This window comes from Archocentrus centrarchus, chromosome 3, assembly GCF_007364275.1.
Source record: "Archocentrus centrarchus isolate MPI-CPG fArcCen1 chromosome 3, fArcCen1, whole genome shotgun sequence".
In the NCBI taxonomy this organism is placed as follows: Eukaryota; Metazoa; Chordata; class Actinopteri; order Cichliformes; family Cichlidae; genus Archocentrus; species Archocentrus centrarchus.
In genome coordinates this window covers 9153237-9169719 of record NC_044348.1, presented here as the reverse complement: position 1 = coordinate 9169719, position 16483 = coordinate 9153237, and the positions used below count along the sequence as shown (strand labels likewise).

General features: G+C 41.7%; 1 protein-coding gene across 1 annotated transcript; it reads right to left on the bottom strand.

The window, feature by feature from the left end:
• Positions 1 to 124: 124 nt before the first annotated feature.
• Positions 125 to 9013, bottom strand: LOC115801329 (interleukin-18 receptor accessory protein-like). The gene is made up of 12 exons (XM_030759097.1): positions 8836 to 9013; positions 8496 to 8685; positions 7756 to 7909; positions 7504 to 7672; positions 3274 to 3336; positions 3016 to 3127; positions 2701 to 2876; positions 2280 to 2417; positions 1888 to 1995; positions 1678 to 1809; positions 1479 to 1594; positions 125 to 993 (listed from the first exon to the last, which is right to left on the bottom strand). The coding sequence occupies exons 1-12, from the start codon at positions 8915 to 8917 to the stop codon at positions 763 to 765; spliced, it is 1671 nt and encodes a 556-aa protein (XP_030614957.1). The 5' UTR covers positions 8918 to 9013; the 3' UTR covers positions 125 to 762.
• Between the last annotated feature and the right edge of the window lie 7470 nt (positions 9014 to 16483).

Sequence of the window (16483 nt, the reverse complement as noted above, 5' to 3'; positions counted from 1 at the left end):
ATCAAGCAGCTCTTTCTTACTTTTATTTATATATAAACCAGTGCTCTGTAACGTGTAACACCAGGTATATATACTCAGTACTCATATTGAAACTAATAAAGTTATTTTATTTATTCATTTTTTTGGATTGCAAGTTCAATTTTATATATATATATATATATATATATATATATATTATAAATGTTCTCAATGCTTCTGCATTATTTAACTGACACATTTATTTTAGGTGTAGATGGAAATTATCCTGTACTGTTGGAGCCTGAGTGATGTACAGAGAGTGATTCACCCTTTTTTCCCCTTCCTAAATACTAAAATGATAGCTGTGAATACATCTACATCTATGTCATGGAAATTTCCTTAACTTGTGTTCATTCAGGTGTTCAGAATAAACATGTGTTACAGACACTTGAGTATAAAAAAGAAAATGCAATATATGGAAAATAAACAAAACAAAACTATGGTACTCAAAGTACCACGTTAAATACATTTTCCAAAGTTAAAACAATATGTACAATATACACAAGTTATTACAAGTGAAAGGAGTCCAGGTGTCATAAGACAGAAAGTTTGTTGGGCACAGGTAGAAATGATTTCCTTTGGCATTGTGGTTGAATGGGTCTTGTTGAAAGTGCTTGCAATTTTAATGAAAAACATGTTAACTGTCTGCAGTATACAATAAATAAATATTCTGTATATTATGTAAGAAAAAAAGGGAGTGACCTTATATACTGCACAGTCTCTGCATTCACCAAAATATAATCATTAATGCTGCTTTACTGAAACCAGTGCCACTTTGTTATTGGGCATGAGCTTCCTTAAAGATCTCCAGAAGCTGCTTCTGGGGGGTTTGCCTGATCTCCAATCCAGGCTGGGTAGCACCTTTAAGGCCTTTTGGAGAAGTGTGGGCAGCGGGGGGTCAGGCTGGATAAGAGATGCTGAGTCTTTACTCGTCCATAAAAGCAGGAGTTTGAGGACAGACTTTTGCAGCAAAGCCTAAAGATGTGTTTAAAAAAAAGCAAAACAGCAAATCATTAATAAATTATTACAATCTAATCACTGAAAATGGTAAAGATGGAATTTTCTTGTTTAATAATCTTTTGTCATGAAAGAAATTTTAAAACAACTGAGAAGCTGTCCACTTTTCCCCACTAAATACCCAGCTTTCACTTTACGTCACTACAGCGATACAGTGAAACTAACAGCATTGCACTCAGGTTGTGCTTCTGGGGAGACCAACCTAGAGGAAACTTTCTTCCACTGAAAAGCGGCAGCGTTTAGTCATACTTTGCGAGCCATAATTAGGAGGTGGTTGTCATGTTTTATTTGTAGTTGAATGAAATGATCATCATAATGTCTCCAGAGTAGTTATAAGAAGAAAACTTTTCTGCAAAGAAAGCTTTATAAGGTATTGGGGGTGGGGGGCAAAATACTGTGAAATTTAAATTGTCTAACACTCTGGTTTGATCCAGTACTCCTACCTGAACTCCTGATTCCAGTACAAATACAGCATTACTGTTGGTGAGGTAGTTATCTGACAGGACGCAGATAAGCATTCGGCTTTTCTTTATTGCAAGAACCACATCATTTGTGTATGCTGCAAAACCAAAAAAAAAAAAAATTAGAGACTCTGTGGGAAATGTGCACTCTCACACAGATGCATGTACCAGATCTTTTGACCTCCTCCAGGAAGAACATCCCTCTCCAGCAGACACAGGCGATATCCCCATTGGTCCTCTAACACTTGGGGTAGCAGCACCTCTAGTGGCCTTGTGTTTTGCTCATCGAGTAGTCCAGTTATACACGGACTTCCTATCAATTAAAAAAAAGTTTTATAGAATTTTTTTCTAAATGTAGTGATGTGAAAGTGGAATCCATGCATTGGCCTACCTTCCTCATCATTGGGAGGTGATCTGGAGGAAGTGGTCACACTTTCCGTCACCTCTGCTGATGGAGGGCTCCACACATACGACAGAAACACATCAAACTCTTTCTCATCTGATAAGTGGGTCATGTTATGAAAGAGTGTGGGAACAAAAATATATGAGATATAGATAAAATAATGCCAATTCTTGAAAATTTTTTCTTCATGCAGAAACAACAGAAGCATGACTGTCACTACTATAGAAAGTGCCCTATCAAGCACAAGTATGATGTTAAGGCTATTTTAAGGCATTTTCGTGTTGTTTCAGTTGGCCTGTTAATATCATGCCCATCCTGAATAGAGGCCACATCCTTTAAAGAGCAGAGGCAGGTGCATCAGTGTGTGTATCTGCATTAACCTCCATCCTGTCTTCCAGTTTGAAAGTAGGATCTGTGGATGAGCTGTATCTCCAGCCATTTTACATGCACGATGATCCCCAGCCCAGCTACGAGCAGGAAGGACGTGACTGGATATCCAACCAGTGATGGCCATTGTACTGAAAGAAGGTCCAAAACACATTCTTAGATTGTGCCATGTCTTTAAAATAGGAGTGATTGACTTGAGAAGCTGGATGAATAGAAGCTGCAACACAAAACTGAACAAGCTGACATGGTGAAGGCATTTGCTAACATTTGTTTATTTACACATTAAGCAGACAGAGCAACACTGGCATGCATTAAGAATCATGTTTGTGTTAACCTTTAACCCATAATAACTCATTTCTAACTTTGCCTGGCTGGTGCTTGGTGATGAGCAGATGATGTTGGAAATATTAGTACCTTTAAGTTTCCTTTTGAGCTTGATTGTGGCATTGACGTTTCCAAATGTATTACTGGCGATGCAGGTGTAGGTGTGTGCCAGGTTTTGTGGCGTAACCTCTTTTATAAATGCTACCTGTATGACCTCGTACTCTTCCCGGTACTTTTCCAAAGACTCGTTGTTTGTGGAATTCTGTCTGAGTAGCAGAGAGAAGGTTAAGAGTTTTGCACAAAGTTATCATGAGTCATCATGCTTACATCCACTGATTTAAAAAAAAAAAAAAGCATCCTATCAAACATTGGTTCTAAAAGTAGTAAGGAGCTGTGGTGACTTACTTACTATCTAGTAGAGTCATGTTGCCATCATTATTCATGTACCATTCCATATTTGATGAAAAATTTAGTTCAAAAGGAAAAAATGCCTTACATGACAGAGTATGAGGCTGACCTAAAATTAGTGAAAAAAAAAAAAACAGCCATTAAAAGCAGACCATTAAGAATGATACAATCAACTAATAGGCTGCTCGAATTTGTGTCACAACTTCCTGTAAGTGGTTTTGTAGAGGCTGTAGAATTGTGGCATGCAACACTTACCAATTTCCACTTCCTCTGTCGCATCACCAGCAGGAATCCTGGGAGGGTCATTTGACGGTGGTGCTGTGAGGGCAGTTGGAAATAAGGTCACAAATGTGTACCTAATTTATAACAAAACAGTCATGCACATATACTCTACTTTGACCTCATAAAGCCATACCAAACATATGAGAAAAAAATTATGATGATAGGAAACAAGACGCTAATTCTTGGAATGAAAAAAGTTCTGCTCAGTGTTTTGCATTCATCAGGATAATTTAATGGAAGGCCAAATTCAAACAAATCTGTAATTTCTGAATACATAATACAAAACATATCCTGAGACCTTAAAATTCAGCAAGAAACAAACGGTGGTGAGTTGAAGATGCATGCAGCGCTGTCAGGCTGCGAACTGCGTTTTGCAACACAACATTATCAGCAAGTTACAGATGGAAAGTTTTAAATAACAGCATTATCTTATGCATAGCTATTTGCATATTTTGTTCTTATGCACATTTGTTTTGAGACAGGCCTATAGATAACTTAAATGTATCATCTTCATATGTATTTGCATGCATATGTTCTTTAACAGGAAAGCAACAATAGCAGTAACCACTAAAAACAACCACTTAACCACCTCCCATGGGTTAGGCCCCGTGGTATTTAGCTTCTGATCAACATATGAACCAAATAAGTCTTTACAGTTTTGGTGGTGTTTGTAATGTAAACATCTGAATGGTTTTCTTATAGGGTAAAGAGAATGGAATTCAGGTATCGCTCATGTAATTTGATATTTCTTAAAATTAGAAATATGGATGAAATGCTTGTGAAAAAATACAGGTGAAAGAACCCACAAATGCATGTGACCTGGCCTAGATTAAAAAATACATATATGACTGCAATTTATAGTACATAACTTTTCAAAATTGTGTCAAAATGGGTGTTTTAATTAGAACGTCAGTTTGGCAGGTAAATGTTTCAGAGTACAGGACATGGCTTCACTGTTTGGGCTGTGTGTGCAAACCTACTTTAGTATTCCTTATTTTATCTTATTTGTTAAAGTGTGTGACTTGGGTGTGTCACATTTCTAACTGGCCAAACTTTCTATTAAAAGGGAGCAACAGGACAGACTTTTTTAGCTTTTTCTTTTTGTCATGTTCCTGAGCCAGTGGCCCAGTGTTTTTGAGTTCCCTTTTATTTAGCTCCGTTTTGTTGTATTTTTCAAGTTGTTTCTGAGTGTTCCTTTTAGTTCAGATCCACAGTTTGTTATGGTTAGGTATTATTTAGTTATTTGTATGTTTTTCTAGCTTCCCTTTGTTCTGGTCTTGTGCTCCCGATGTTTCGTGTCAGGTCTGCGTCTGTTTCCTTGAGTCACTTCCTGTTTTATTTTGACAGTCTCGTGTTCCCTGTGCTTTGTGTTTAGTTTTGCTTCCCTGTGTCGTTAGGTTCATTTGTTTCACCTGTTGTTCCCTGTTGTTTCCACTCTCCTTGATTTCCTTTGTGTGTATTTAAGCCCTTAGTTTTTCTCTGTTGTTTGTTGCGTTGTCATCTTTGTTACTGTCAGTGTTTCCCCTAGCTGTGTGTTTTCTAGTTTGGTTTTGTTTTTCTACCTTCTCCCAGGCTTCATGTCCACCCCTTCCTCCACATAGCCCCTGACCGTGTTTCTTTTTTTTTCTTTTCTTTTCTTTTCTTTTCTTACCTTTCTGCATTATTTATTTTTTTGCTTGGTATCCATTAGTTTTCACTGGTATTCGCCTAATCATTTGCAAACTGACCATAAACAGGACTGAGATTAAGATTAAGATAAGATTAAGATAGTGTTTATTTGTCACATGCACAGTTATACACAGTACAATGCACAGTGAAATGTATTTTGTACCTGCAACCATATATGTACCTGCAACCATATATACACACACATATAAATATGTGTGTGTATATATGGTAAACATGTTGTGCTGCAGTTTTGCATGCATTAAATAACTTTAAACAAAAAATAGAAAGATCAAATGTTAGCTACATAGTGCTGCTGACTTCAACTGAGGCTATAGTCGGGTGGTGGAAGGAATACTTCGAGGACCTCCTTAATCCCACTTACATGCCTTCTGTGGTGGAAGCAGAGTCTGGGGAGAAGGGGGATGACGTGCCTATCACTGGGGATGAGGTCACTGAGGTGGTTAAACAACTCCTTGGTGGCAGGGCCCCTGCGGTGGACGCCCTGAGTTCCTGAAGGCTCTGGATGTTGTAGGGCTGTCTTGGTTGACACGCCTCTGCAACATAGCGTGGAGATCTGGGGTGGTGCCACTGGATTGGCAGACTGGGGTGGTTGCCCCCATCCTTAAGAAGGGAGACCGGAGGGTGTGCTCCAACTTTCGGGGGATCACACTCCTCAGTCTCCCCGATAAGGTCTATGCCAGAATGCTGGAAGGGAGGGTCCGTCTGTTAGTCGAACCCTGGATCCAAGAGGAACAATGCAGTTTTCATCCTGGTGATGGAATGCTGGACCAACTCTTTATCCTCTCAAGGATATTCGAGTGTGCATGGGAGTTTGCCCATCCAGTCTATATGTGTTTTGTGGACTTGAAGAAGGCATTTGACCGCATCCCTCAGGGTATCCTGTGGGAGGTGCTGCAGGAGCGTGAGGTGTCTGGCCCGTTGTTGCAGGCCATTCAGCCCCTGTACAACCACAGTGAGAGCTTGGTCCTGATAGCCAGCAATAAGTCGGACATTTCCTGTGGGTGTTGGATTAAGGGCTGGGCTGCCCTTTGTCACCGATTCTTTTCATAATTGTGGATGATGCGATCCCCTTGGCTTCATCAGGCGGTGGCCTCCAGCTTGCAGTGGAACGGTTTGCAGCCGAGTGTGAAGCGGCTGGCATGAGAATGAGCCCCTCTAAGTCTGAGGACATGGTCCTCAGCTGGAAAAGGGTGGAGTGCCCACTCCAGATCAGAGACGAGTTCCTGCCCCAGGTGGAGGAGTTCAAGTATCTCGGGGTCTTGTTCATGAGTGACGGGAGAAAGGAGCGGGAGATGGACAGACGGATTGGGGCTGCTTCTGCAGTGATGCTGACTCTGCACTGGTCTGTCGTGGTGAAGAGGGAGCTGAGCGTAAAAGTGAAGCTGTCGATTTACAGGTTGATCTATCTTCCTACCCTCACCTATGGTCATGAGCTTTGGGTAGTGACCAAAAGAATAAGATCGCAAATACAAGTGGCAGAAATGAGTTTCCTCCAAAAGGTGGCTGGTCTCTCCCTTACAGATAAGGTGAGTAGGAGGGGCTCAGAGTAGAGCTGCTGTTCCTCTGAGATTATATCTCTCGACTGGCCTGGGAACACCTTGGGGTCCCTCCGGATGAGCTGGTGGAGGTGGCTGGGGAGAGGGAAGCTTGGGCTTCTCTGCTTAGGCTGCTGTCCCTGTGACCCGGCCCCGGATAAGCGGAAGAAAATGGATGGATGGGTTGTAATAACGCACTATATAAAGTTCACCTTTGACTAGTACTCCAGCTGACATGAAGCCCAAGCTTTGTTTTTGTATGCACTAATAGCACTAAGTAGGATATTGGAGCTTTCAGAAAAAAAAAAGTTGTAAATACAACCTGGATTTTTACATTAATGCTGTTAACAAACTGGTAATGGTAACTATCCCCCGTGGATCAATAAAGAAATATATCTTATGAAGATGTATGAAGTTAAACAATTGACTTTGAAAGCTGGATGGTTACATGCTGTAACACAAACCTGAACCAGCTAATTTAGCAAAGTTGTTTGCCATCTATCTGATCTCTGCTGTTTTGCAAGTGTATCGAAAGAGATCTGTGTGGACACATCACTCAAAGCCACAAATGCAAGAGTACAGCAAGACAGGAAAAGACAGTAAGACAGTGAGGAAATTCACATTATTACACGATCAGAATAAAAAGAGTAGGGATAAGTAGATGTAGCCTATAACAGCAGTACTATACAACAACAAAAAAAGAAAAATTATTTAAATATATACAGTAAATGAACTTTTATAGCACTTTTCTACTCAATTTGAACACTCAAACTTTCTGCTAAAAGTTTCATCCACCCAGTTAGACTCATGCAGTGCTTTCTATACTGAAGCACTTTTATCTAACATTCACACTTCGACAACAAAATCACATAAAATCACATAAATATCTATGCCTTGAGACCATGGTGATATAAGAAAATACTAAGTTGGGTGTAGTTATGTAAAAATACACACATGCACACATGTAGATTTCACTTACGTATAACTTTGACCTCAACTGCCGTCCTGAAGATCCATATGACTCCTTCCTCAATTATTTGTGTGTCACAGAAAAATACTCCAGTATCTTTTTCAGTGACTGTATTGAGATGTAGCACCCCTCGCTTTACAGAGGACACTCTTTTCTGTTCTGACACTTTTTTTTCATTCTGTAAGAAAGCACGCTTGTTGTTGTTGTGATTTCAATGGTTAGATTGTGAAATGGTTAATACTGTTCTTGTATGGACCTCACCTTGTACCAAGTGACAGCTGTGCTGTTACTACAGGTGAAGCCTGGGCAAGGTATGTCCCCACCAGAAACTGCAACCAGGAATTTTAAGTTCTTATTAGGCTGAAAGCATCCCATTTTCTCAACCACCCGTAGATGGAAGAACAGCTTGTGGCCACTGGACAGCAGAGACATGAACCGTTAATAGAAGATTGTGTTACTCATTGAAAGCAATATATTTTGCATTTTAGTGTAGTTAAAATAATTAATTTACTGCACTCCATGAATGGCTGGGCTGCACTAACATTTATTATTGACTGATTAATGATGTCATTATAACATCTGCGGTTCACATTTTGCAGTTTCTAATCTGAAAACATGTTTTACATGCCCGTGTGGCTGTACTGCTAGTGGCTGAGAAACGATCTCTTCCTGACATTCCTCCAGTGAAGGTGATGAGGGGGGAAACCAGCAGTCATCTTTCCACACTGATATAAAACTTAAGTAGTCTGAGTTATATGGGTATTTTTAGTCTCCCCTCCTTTGTCTGAACATAAACAGTAATTTCTAGTAACACAAAAGCATTTTGTACAGAAATTGCACCACTGAAAGCTGTCCTGTTCCTTTGTCTAAGTGAGATCTCTTTATGGTCACTAGAGGCAAGTGAACTATGAACTGTGAAAATATGAACAATATATCACTGGACATTATTTAATTGGTCCCCTTTAACATTACTTAGAGACATGAAACTGAGCATTATTTACTTTGTGAAACATGAATAATTGCCAGAATGTTTTGCTTCAGCTGTGAACCGTTTTCCACAGTCTAGGAATGAGCCTTTTCTTCCTCCTTCGTATCCTTCAGGGCTGGTACTCTCCACATCCAGCTTCGAACAGTTAAAGCACGGTATCCTAAAGGTTTCTCCCTCCACAGCTTTGTACCGCTTCTGAACATCTAGACACACAGATGAGTTGTGTCATTGTCGTACTTCAGTCTGAAATAGGCTGAGGCACCTTTAATGAAATGCATGCTTCCTCTGAAACATTAACATTTTAAAAAGCTCTGCTGCAATAGTGACACACAATTTGTATTATGATAAAATACCTGCTTTGTCCTTTTGATGATTTGCTACACAGTATCCCTCGAAGAAAAGGGTTAGAAAAAACAGGATATTTCCTGTTTCCATGCTGCGTCTCTGAATCTGTGACAGCCGTTGTTGTCAGTTGTAGCGATGGTGGAGTTCTTGGTATTTCCTCCTTTTCATGATTCTTCCTTCAGAATTGGGTGGCTAATCTTGCGGTTGAAGCAATTCAAAGGACACATGTTGTAGGATGTGGTGTCATACAATTTCCTGTTTAGTTACGCTCGAAGATGATTTCACTGGAACCTGCTCTAATATTTGAGTTCCTGCTACTTCTTTGCCACTTCCTGTGTAAACAGCAGAGGAAGATTTATCCGTAGGGTTATATTGTTCTTGTGTTTTAAAAGGAAACCCTGATCTGTACCGATAGGACCCTTGCAGGATTTGAAAAGAAAGAAAGAAAGAAAGAAAGAAAGAAAGAAAGAAATTAGACGCGTAATTTTTTGTACATCAAGACGTGTTTTTCTAGTTTTGCCTCTGTACTCACTCTTAGAACAGTTGTGTTTTAGACAACCCAAAACGTGTTACATTTTAGCATATTTGCTGCATCAGCTCAGAGAAACCCATGTTATGTCACATCTGACACAATTGCTGTTCTGAAGTTTCAACACAAATTTTTACGCCTTTTTTCCCCTCCTACACTTGTTAAAATTCACACAAAATGTGTTACATATGAAACAACACACTTTCAGTGCAGACTTTCATTCAAGGGGTTGCATTGACTGTCTATGAATTGCAGCCATTTTTATACAAAGTAATTTTTAGAAAAGAAATTCGACAATTGACTGCCAAGCAGTTTCATGTCAAGTTGAGATCGATAACCTTGTTATTTTACTACAAATTAAGCAAAAAAAATGTCCAAAGTTCATTCTGTGTTTACCTCGTGTTTGGCAGCTTTTTACTGGAACTCTGAATATGATATCCAAAGAAATGAAAACAAATGAAGGAGGTCTTCATTTGGCTGAAAAACTTAAACAAACCTATCAGAGAAAACTAAACCATTAGGAGTGGCCAGATCTACAATGTAGTACACAATTATTTCCTTGGTTAAAAAAAAAATCTTCATTTGGCCAAGTTAAGAACAACTCTCAGCAGGTAGCTATATCATAGTCAGATCTGTAATCAAGAGACACTGTCATGAATATAAATACACAGAATTTACAACAAGGTACAAACCACTGATTACACTGACGACCAAGAGATCAGATTTAATTTTGCCACGTAACATCTAAAAGAGTTTGCACAGTTCTTGATTTAAGATGAAACCAAGATTAACCTGCACCAGAATGATGGGAATAGAAGGACGGAGAAGGAGAGAAATGGCACATGATGCAAAGCATACCACATCATCTCTTAAACATGGCGAAGACAATGTTGCATGACAAAGGCATATATACCTGCCAGTAAAACCAGGTAACTAGGTGATGATGTGACTGCTGATAGAAGTAGCAGGATGAATTGTACAAGTCTACAAGTCTATACTCTCTGCTCAGATTCAGCCAAATGCTGCAAAACTGATCGGACAGTGCTTCACAGTGCAGATGGATATTAACTCAAAGCAAAAGCAACCCAAGAGTTTCTCAAGGCAAAGAAATTAGATATTCTGCAGTGTCCAATGTCACCTGATCTCTTCCCAATAGAACATGTTTTGCAGTTATGAAGATAAAACTGAAGGCAGAGAGACTATCAAACAAACAGCACCCGATGGCTGCAGTAAAGGCCTGGCAGAGCATCTCAAGGGAGGCAACATCTTATATTTAAAATATAAAAAAATAAAAGATTAGTTTGTCCTCCTCCACAAATGGTCACCTTATCATGGTGAAGGGGTTTGTGTGTCCCAGTGATCCTAGGAGATATGTTATCTGGGGGCTTGTCCCCCTGGTAGGGTCTCCCATGGCAAATTGGTCCTGGGTGAGGGGCCAGACAGGGGGGGGGGGGGGCTCAAGGAAGAGCGTGTGGTGGCCAGGTATTAGCCCATGGTGTCCGGTCAAGGGTAGCCCAAAGAGATGACATGGGCCTGTCCTCCTGTAGGTCCACTACCCGTAGGAGGTGTCGTAATGAGTGAGTACAGTGTGTGTGATGATGGCTAGGGGAGCAGGCCCTGGCAGGCTGATCCCCAGCTATCGAGACTGGCTATTGGGACATGGAATGCCATCTCTCTGGTGGGGAAGGAGCCTGAGCTAGTGTGTGAGGTTGAGGGATACCAGCTAGATATAATCAGACTCACCTCAATGCATGGCCTGGGCTCTGGAACCAGTGTCCTGGAGAGGAGCTGGACTCTGTTCCAGTCTGGAGTTGCCCTCGGTGAGAGGTGGCAAGCTGGAGCGCGTATTCTTGTATCCCCTTGGCTTGCTGCCTTTACGTTGGAGTTGTGGGTTGTTTCTCTGTGCCTTTGGGCTGGGCAACGGGTCCTGACTGTTGTTTGCACTTATGTGCTGAATGACAGTTCAGAGTACCCACCCTTCTTAGAGTCGCTGGGCAGGATGCTAGAGGATGCTCCATCTGGTGACTCCAAATGGAGCATCTGGAGTCACCAGAGCGTTGAAGTCTCCCAGAGACTTCAACGCTCATGTGGGCAATGGCAGTGAGACCTGGAGGGGCATGACTGGGAGGAACGGCCTGCCCGATCTGAATCTGATGTTTCATTATTGGACTTCTGTGCAAACCACAGTTTGTCCATAACGAAGACCATGTTTGAACATAAGGATGTCCATAGGTGCACGTGGCACCAGGACACCCTAGGTTGCAGGTCGATGATCGATTTCGTAATAGTATCATCAGATCTGAGGCCATATGTTCTGGACACGGGTGAAGAGAGGAGCTGAGATGTCTGTGTCAGGTGGCGGGGGAGGATGCTGGACAGACACCCGGCGCACCTAAAAGTATTGTGAGGGTGCGCTGGGAGCACCTGGCAGAGGACCCAGTCCATAAAATCTTCAACTCCCACCTACATCAGAACTTTGACACCATTCCAGGGGAGGCTGAGGACATTGAGTTCAAATGGACCATGTTCGACACCTCTAGTGTTGAGGCTGTTGCTCAGAGCTGTGGCTGCAAGGTGGCTGGTGCCTGTCATGGTGGTAATCCCTGAATCAGATGATGGTCACCTAAGCAAAAACTCAGGTGTGGGAGGAGTTCAGTGAGACTATGGAAAAAAGATTTTTGGATGGCCTCAAAGCGTTTCTGGCAAACCATCAGGTGATTTAGGAGGGGAAAGCAGTGCTCTACTCACACGGTCTATAGTCAAGTCAAGTCAAGTTTATTTATAAAGCACATTTAAAACAACGACGTTGACCAAAGTGCTGTACAAGATCTGTAACCCCAAGGACAATACTAAATAAAAATAAAAATATATAAATAAATAAATAAAATAATAAAATAAAAATAAATAAATAAAAACATTAAGAACAATAAATAACATAAGAAAATTAAAACTTTTAAAACAAGTACCATAAAATACCATAAAACAATCATCTAAAAGGAGGTAGCACTGCAGCCAAATGCCAAGGAAAAGAAATGTGTTTTTAATAGAGATTTAAATGTGTGTATCGTCTGAGCTGTGCGGATATGGAGAGGTAGATCGTTCCATAGCTTTGGTGCTGCTGCTGCAAAAGCTCGATCACCTCTCTGTTTTAGTCTGGTTTTAGGCCTCTGTAAGAGCAGCTGGTTCGATGACCTCAGAGCTCTTACAGGGGTGTGACAGTGAAGCAGCTCAGACAGATACAAAGGTACCAGTCCGTTTAAGGCTTTAAAAGTAAGCAATAAAATCTTAAAATCGATTCTAAAACGGACAGGGAGCCAGTGAAGGGATGACAGGACTGGGGTAATGTGTTCATGCTTTTTTAAACCGGTTAAAAGACGAGCTGCCGCATTCTGGACTACCTGCAGGCGGCGCACAGATGATTGATCTATGCCAAAGTACAGAGAATTACAGTAGTCCAGGCGGGAAGTAATAAAAGCATGAATAACTTTTTCCAGGTCCTGCTGTGGGAGATAAGGTTTTACCTTGGCAATGACTCTGAGTTGGTAAAAACTGATTTTGGTAACAGCACTTACTTGCTTCTCCATTTTAAAACTACTATCTAAAATGACACCCAGATTTTTCACAGCATCACGACAGTGAGGAGCCAAATGACTCGGAGTGCCAGAGGAGTAGCTTGAGGGGTCAAATTTACCAAAGCATATGACCTCGGTTTTGCTTTCATTAAGATTTAGGAAATTGTTTCTCATCCAGGACTTGATGTCACTTAGACAGTTCAGCAGGGGTTCCCATGGATCTCTGCTGTTCAGTTTGATGGGCATATACACCTGGATGTCGTCAGCAAAACAGTGGAAACAAATATTATGTTTCCTAAAAATCGACCCTAGAGGCAACATATACAATGAAAAAAGAATTGGGCCCAGAATGGACCCCTGAGGCACTCCACAAGAAAGCTTTGCTGTGGTAGAAAAACAGTTTCCTAGATGGACAGAGAAACTTCTATCAGTAAGATAAGATCTGAACCAAGTCAGAACCGTGCCTTTAATGCCAATTTCATGTTCTAGGCGGGATAGAAGGATCTCGTGGTCCACAGTGTCAAAGGCAGCTGACAGATCTAGAAGTACTAAAACTGCAGGACTACCAGAGTCCACAGTTAAAAGCAGATCGTTAAAAACTCTTAAAAGAGCCGTCTCTGTGCTGTGACGCATTCTAAAACCTGACTGAAACTTTTCCCACATTCCATGTTCACTTAAAAATGCTTGAAGTTGCTTAAAAACAACTTTTTCAAGAACCTTGGATAAAAATGGTAATTTAGAAATTGGTCTGTAATTTGAAAGAACATCAGGGTCAAGGTTCTTCTTCTTGATTAGAGGCTGTACAACTGCATGTTTAAAGGCAGCTGGAACACAACCAGATGCAAGCGCACTGTTAATCAGAGCGAGGATAGTTGGTCCCACTGAATCAAAAGCCTCTTTAAAAAGGCGAGACGGAACACAGTCTGTGGGAGAGTTTACAGGTCTCATATTTTGAATCACCTCCTTTAGTGTGGAGAGTGTGACAGGCTCAAACTGCTCAAAGACAGCTCTGCTGGGAGGAGGTGCAGATGAGTCTGTTTCAGCCTGAGGTGATGAAGGCCTGAGGGCAGAAATTTTTTCCACAAAAAATTTCTTAAAGTTTTCGCACAGTGCAGGACAGACCTTGGCTTGGTTTACATTACAGCGAGGATCAGCGAGTGAATTAAAAACACTAAAAAGAAAATGAGGCCTGTGACTGTTACTTGAAACAATGTTAGAGAAATAAGCAGACTTTGCATATTTTACTGCTTTCTGGTATTTCAATAAACAGTTACGCAGGATCTCTAAGGAGACATGGAGCTTATCCTTTTTCCACCTTCTCTCAGCGCGTCTGCACTCACGTCTGAGAGCGCGGGTTGTCTCATCCAGCCAGGGCTGGGAGGAAGGTTTGGTGCGTTTGGTTGTAAAAGGGGCAATACAGTCCAGTACAGCAGTGCAAGCAGATATAAAAGAGTTAGTGAAGTCCTCGGTATTCAGGCTCAAGCAAAAATCCAAATTGCTTAAGTCAGAGTTTTTAAAAGGAGCTGCAAAATCAGCAGCGCATGAAGAGTTAACCAAGCGCACACGACGTGTAGAGGATACTCTATTTATCCCAGAGCTGGGGAGCGCTGCTGTAAATAAAACAGGAAAATGGTCCGATATACCACAGTCACGTATCCCTGTGATGCAGACTCTAAGTCCATAAGACAACACCAGATCCAGTGTCTGACCTTATTCATGAGTGGGACCACACACGAGTTGTGTTAAGTTAAAAGAGTCAATAAGCGAGGCAAATTCTTTAACCAGTGGACCACTCTCACAACACACATGAATATTAAAGTCGCCAACAATTAACATACGGTCATATTTTAGTATGAGACCCGTCAGCAAGTCAGCAAAGTCACCGATGAAGTCCTTCGTGCACTTCGGTGGTCGGTAAATCACCGCGCAGAGCACCGAGGGGGAGTGTGGGTGGGAGGCTATAGTCAGACAGTGGAAGGAGTACTTCGAGGACCTACTTAATCCCTTTGTAGGATTAAGGGCTGGGCTGCCCTTTGTCACCAATTCTGTTCATAATTTTTATGGACAGAATTTCTAGGTGTAGCCAAGTGGCGGAAGATTTCTGCCTTGGTGGCCCCAGAATCTCATCTCTGCTGTTTGTGGATGATGCGGTCCACTTGGCTTCATCAGGTGGTGGCCTCTAGCTTGCAGTGGAATGGTTCACAGCCAAGTGTGAAGTGGCTGGCATGAGAATTAGCACCTCTAAGTCTGAGGACATGGTCCTCAGCTGGAAAAGGGTGGAGTGCCCACTCCAGCTCAGGGACAAGTTGCTGCCCGTGGTGGAGGAGTTCAAGTATCTTGGGGTCTTATTTAGGAGTGACAGTAGAAGGGAACAGAAAATTGACAGACAGATCGGGGCTGTCTCTGCAGTGATGCGAACACTGCACTGGTCTGTCTTGGTGAAGAGGGAGCTGAGCGAAAAAGCGAAGCTGTCGTTTTACCAGTCCATCTATATCCCTACTGTCACCTATGGTCACTAAGTCAATAAGATTGCAAATACAAGTAGCAGAAATGAGTTTCCTCCCAAGCGTGGCTGGCCTTATCCTTAGAGATAGGGTGAGGAGCGCAGCCATTCAGGAGGGGCTCAAAGTAGAGCCACTGCTCCTCCACTTTGAAAGGAACCAGTTGAGGTAGTTTGGGCATCTGACTAGGATGCCTCCTGGGTGCTTCTTGGGTGAGGTGCTTCGGGCATGTCCTACCGAGAGGAAGCCCTGGGGCAGACCCAGGACACCCTAGAGAGATTATATCTCTTGGCTGGCCTGGGAACGCCTTGGGGTCCCTCTGGATGAGCTGGGGGAGGTGGCTGGGGAGAGGGAGGCCTGTGCTTCTCTCTTTAGGCTGCTACCCCTGCAACCTGGCCCCAGATAAGTGGAAGAAGATGGATGGATGGATGGATGGATGGATGGATTAGTTTGTCCAATTAGTTTTGAGCCTCTGAAAATGAGGGACTATTTATAAAAACAACAACAACAAAAACCAAGCTGTAATCCGTAAATTGTAAAATTTTGTTTTTTTTTTGTAAAACTGCTTAAATTAAATTATGGTCTGCATTCATCTAAAATCCAATGTGGTAGTGTACAAGGAAAAATGACAAACTATTGTATGTAGAGACATGAACATATGGAGCGTATGCTCACTACTTTAAACTGTGGAAAGTTTTCTGGGTCCCTCTTGTACTTTCATATGGCTTGAGCTATATCTCCCCTCTGCTGTTTCCTCTTTGTCAAACAATCTGCAGATTTCTGACTGGCTTCTGTTTGCTTCAAGCCCATATATCAGAGATACACGATGCTCAGTGAGTCCTGAAATGAAATCTGTGATGCCAAAGATGTAATTTATTCCACTGCCACCCACAAAGAGCCAGTCAACACGGTCAGCTGTGTGGTGGTGTGCATATTTATGTAGCATCAGAGTGTACATATAGCTAAGTGACAAGTATAACCTTAAGGCTTTGGGGTAAGCCAAGATGGCAAAAATTGCTTACAAAAGGATTTTTCTGCTCTTCCTATAAGCACT

Coding starts and splice junctions, on each gene's coding strand:
- LOC115801329 (XM_030759097.1), bottom strand. CDS start 8,917: ATGGAAACAGGAAATATCCTGTTTTTTCTAACCCTTTTCTTCGAGGGA. Junction 3,128..3,273: donor GACAGAGGAAGTGGAAATTG/GTAAGTGTTGCA, acceptor CACTAATTTTAG/GTCAGCCTCATACTCTGTCA. Junction 2,418..2,700: donor GCTCAAAAGGAAACTTAAAG/GTACTAATATTT, acceptor ACCTTCTTTCAG/TACAATGGCCATCACTGGTT.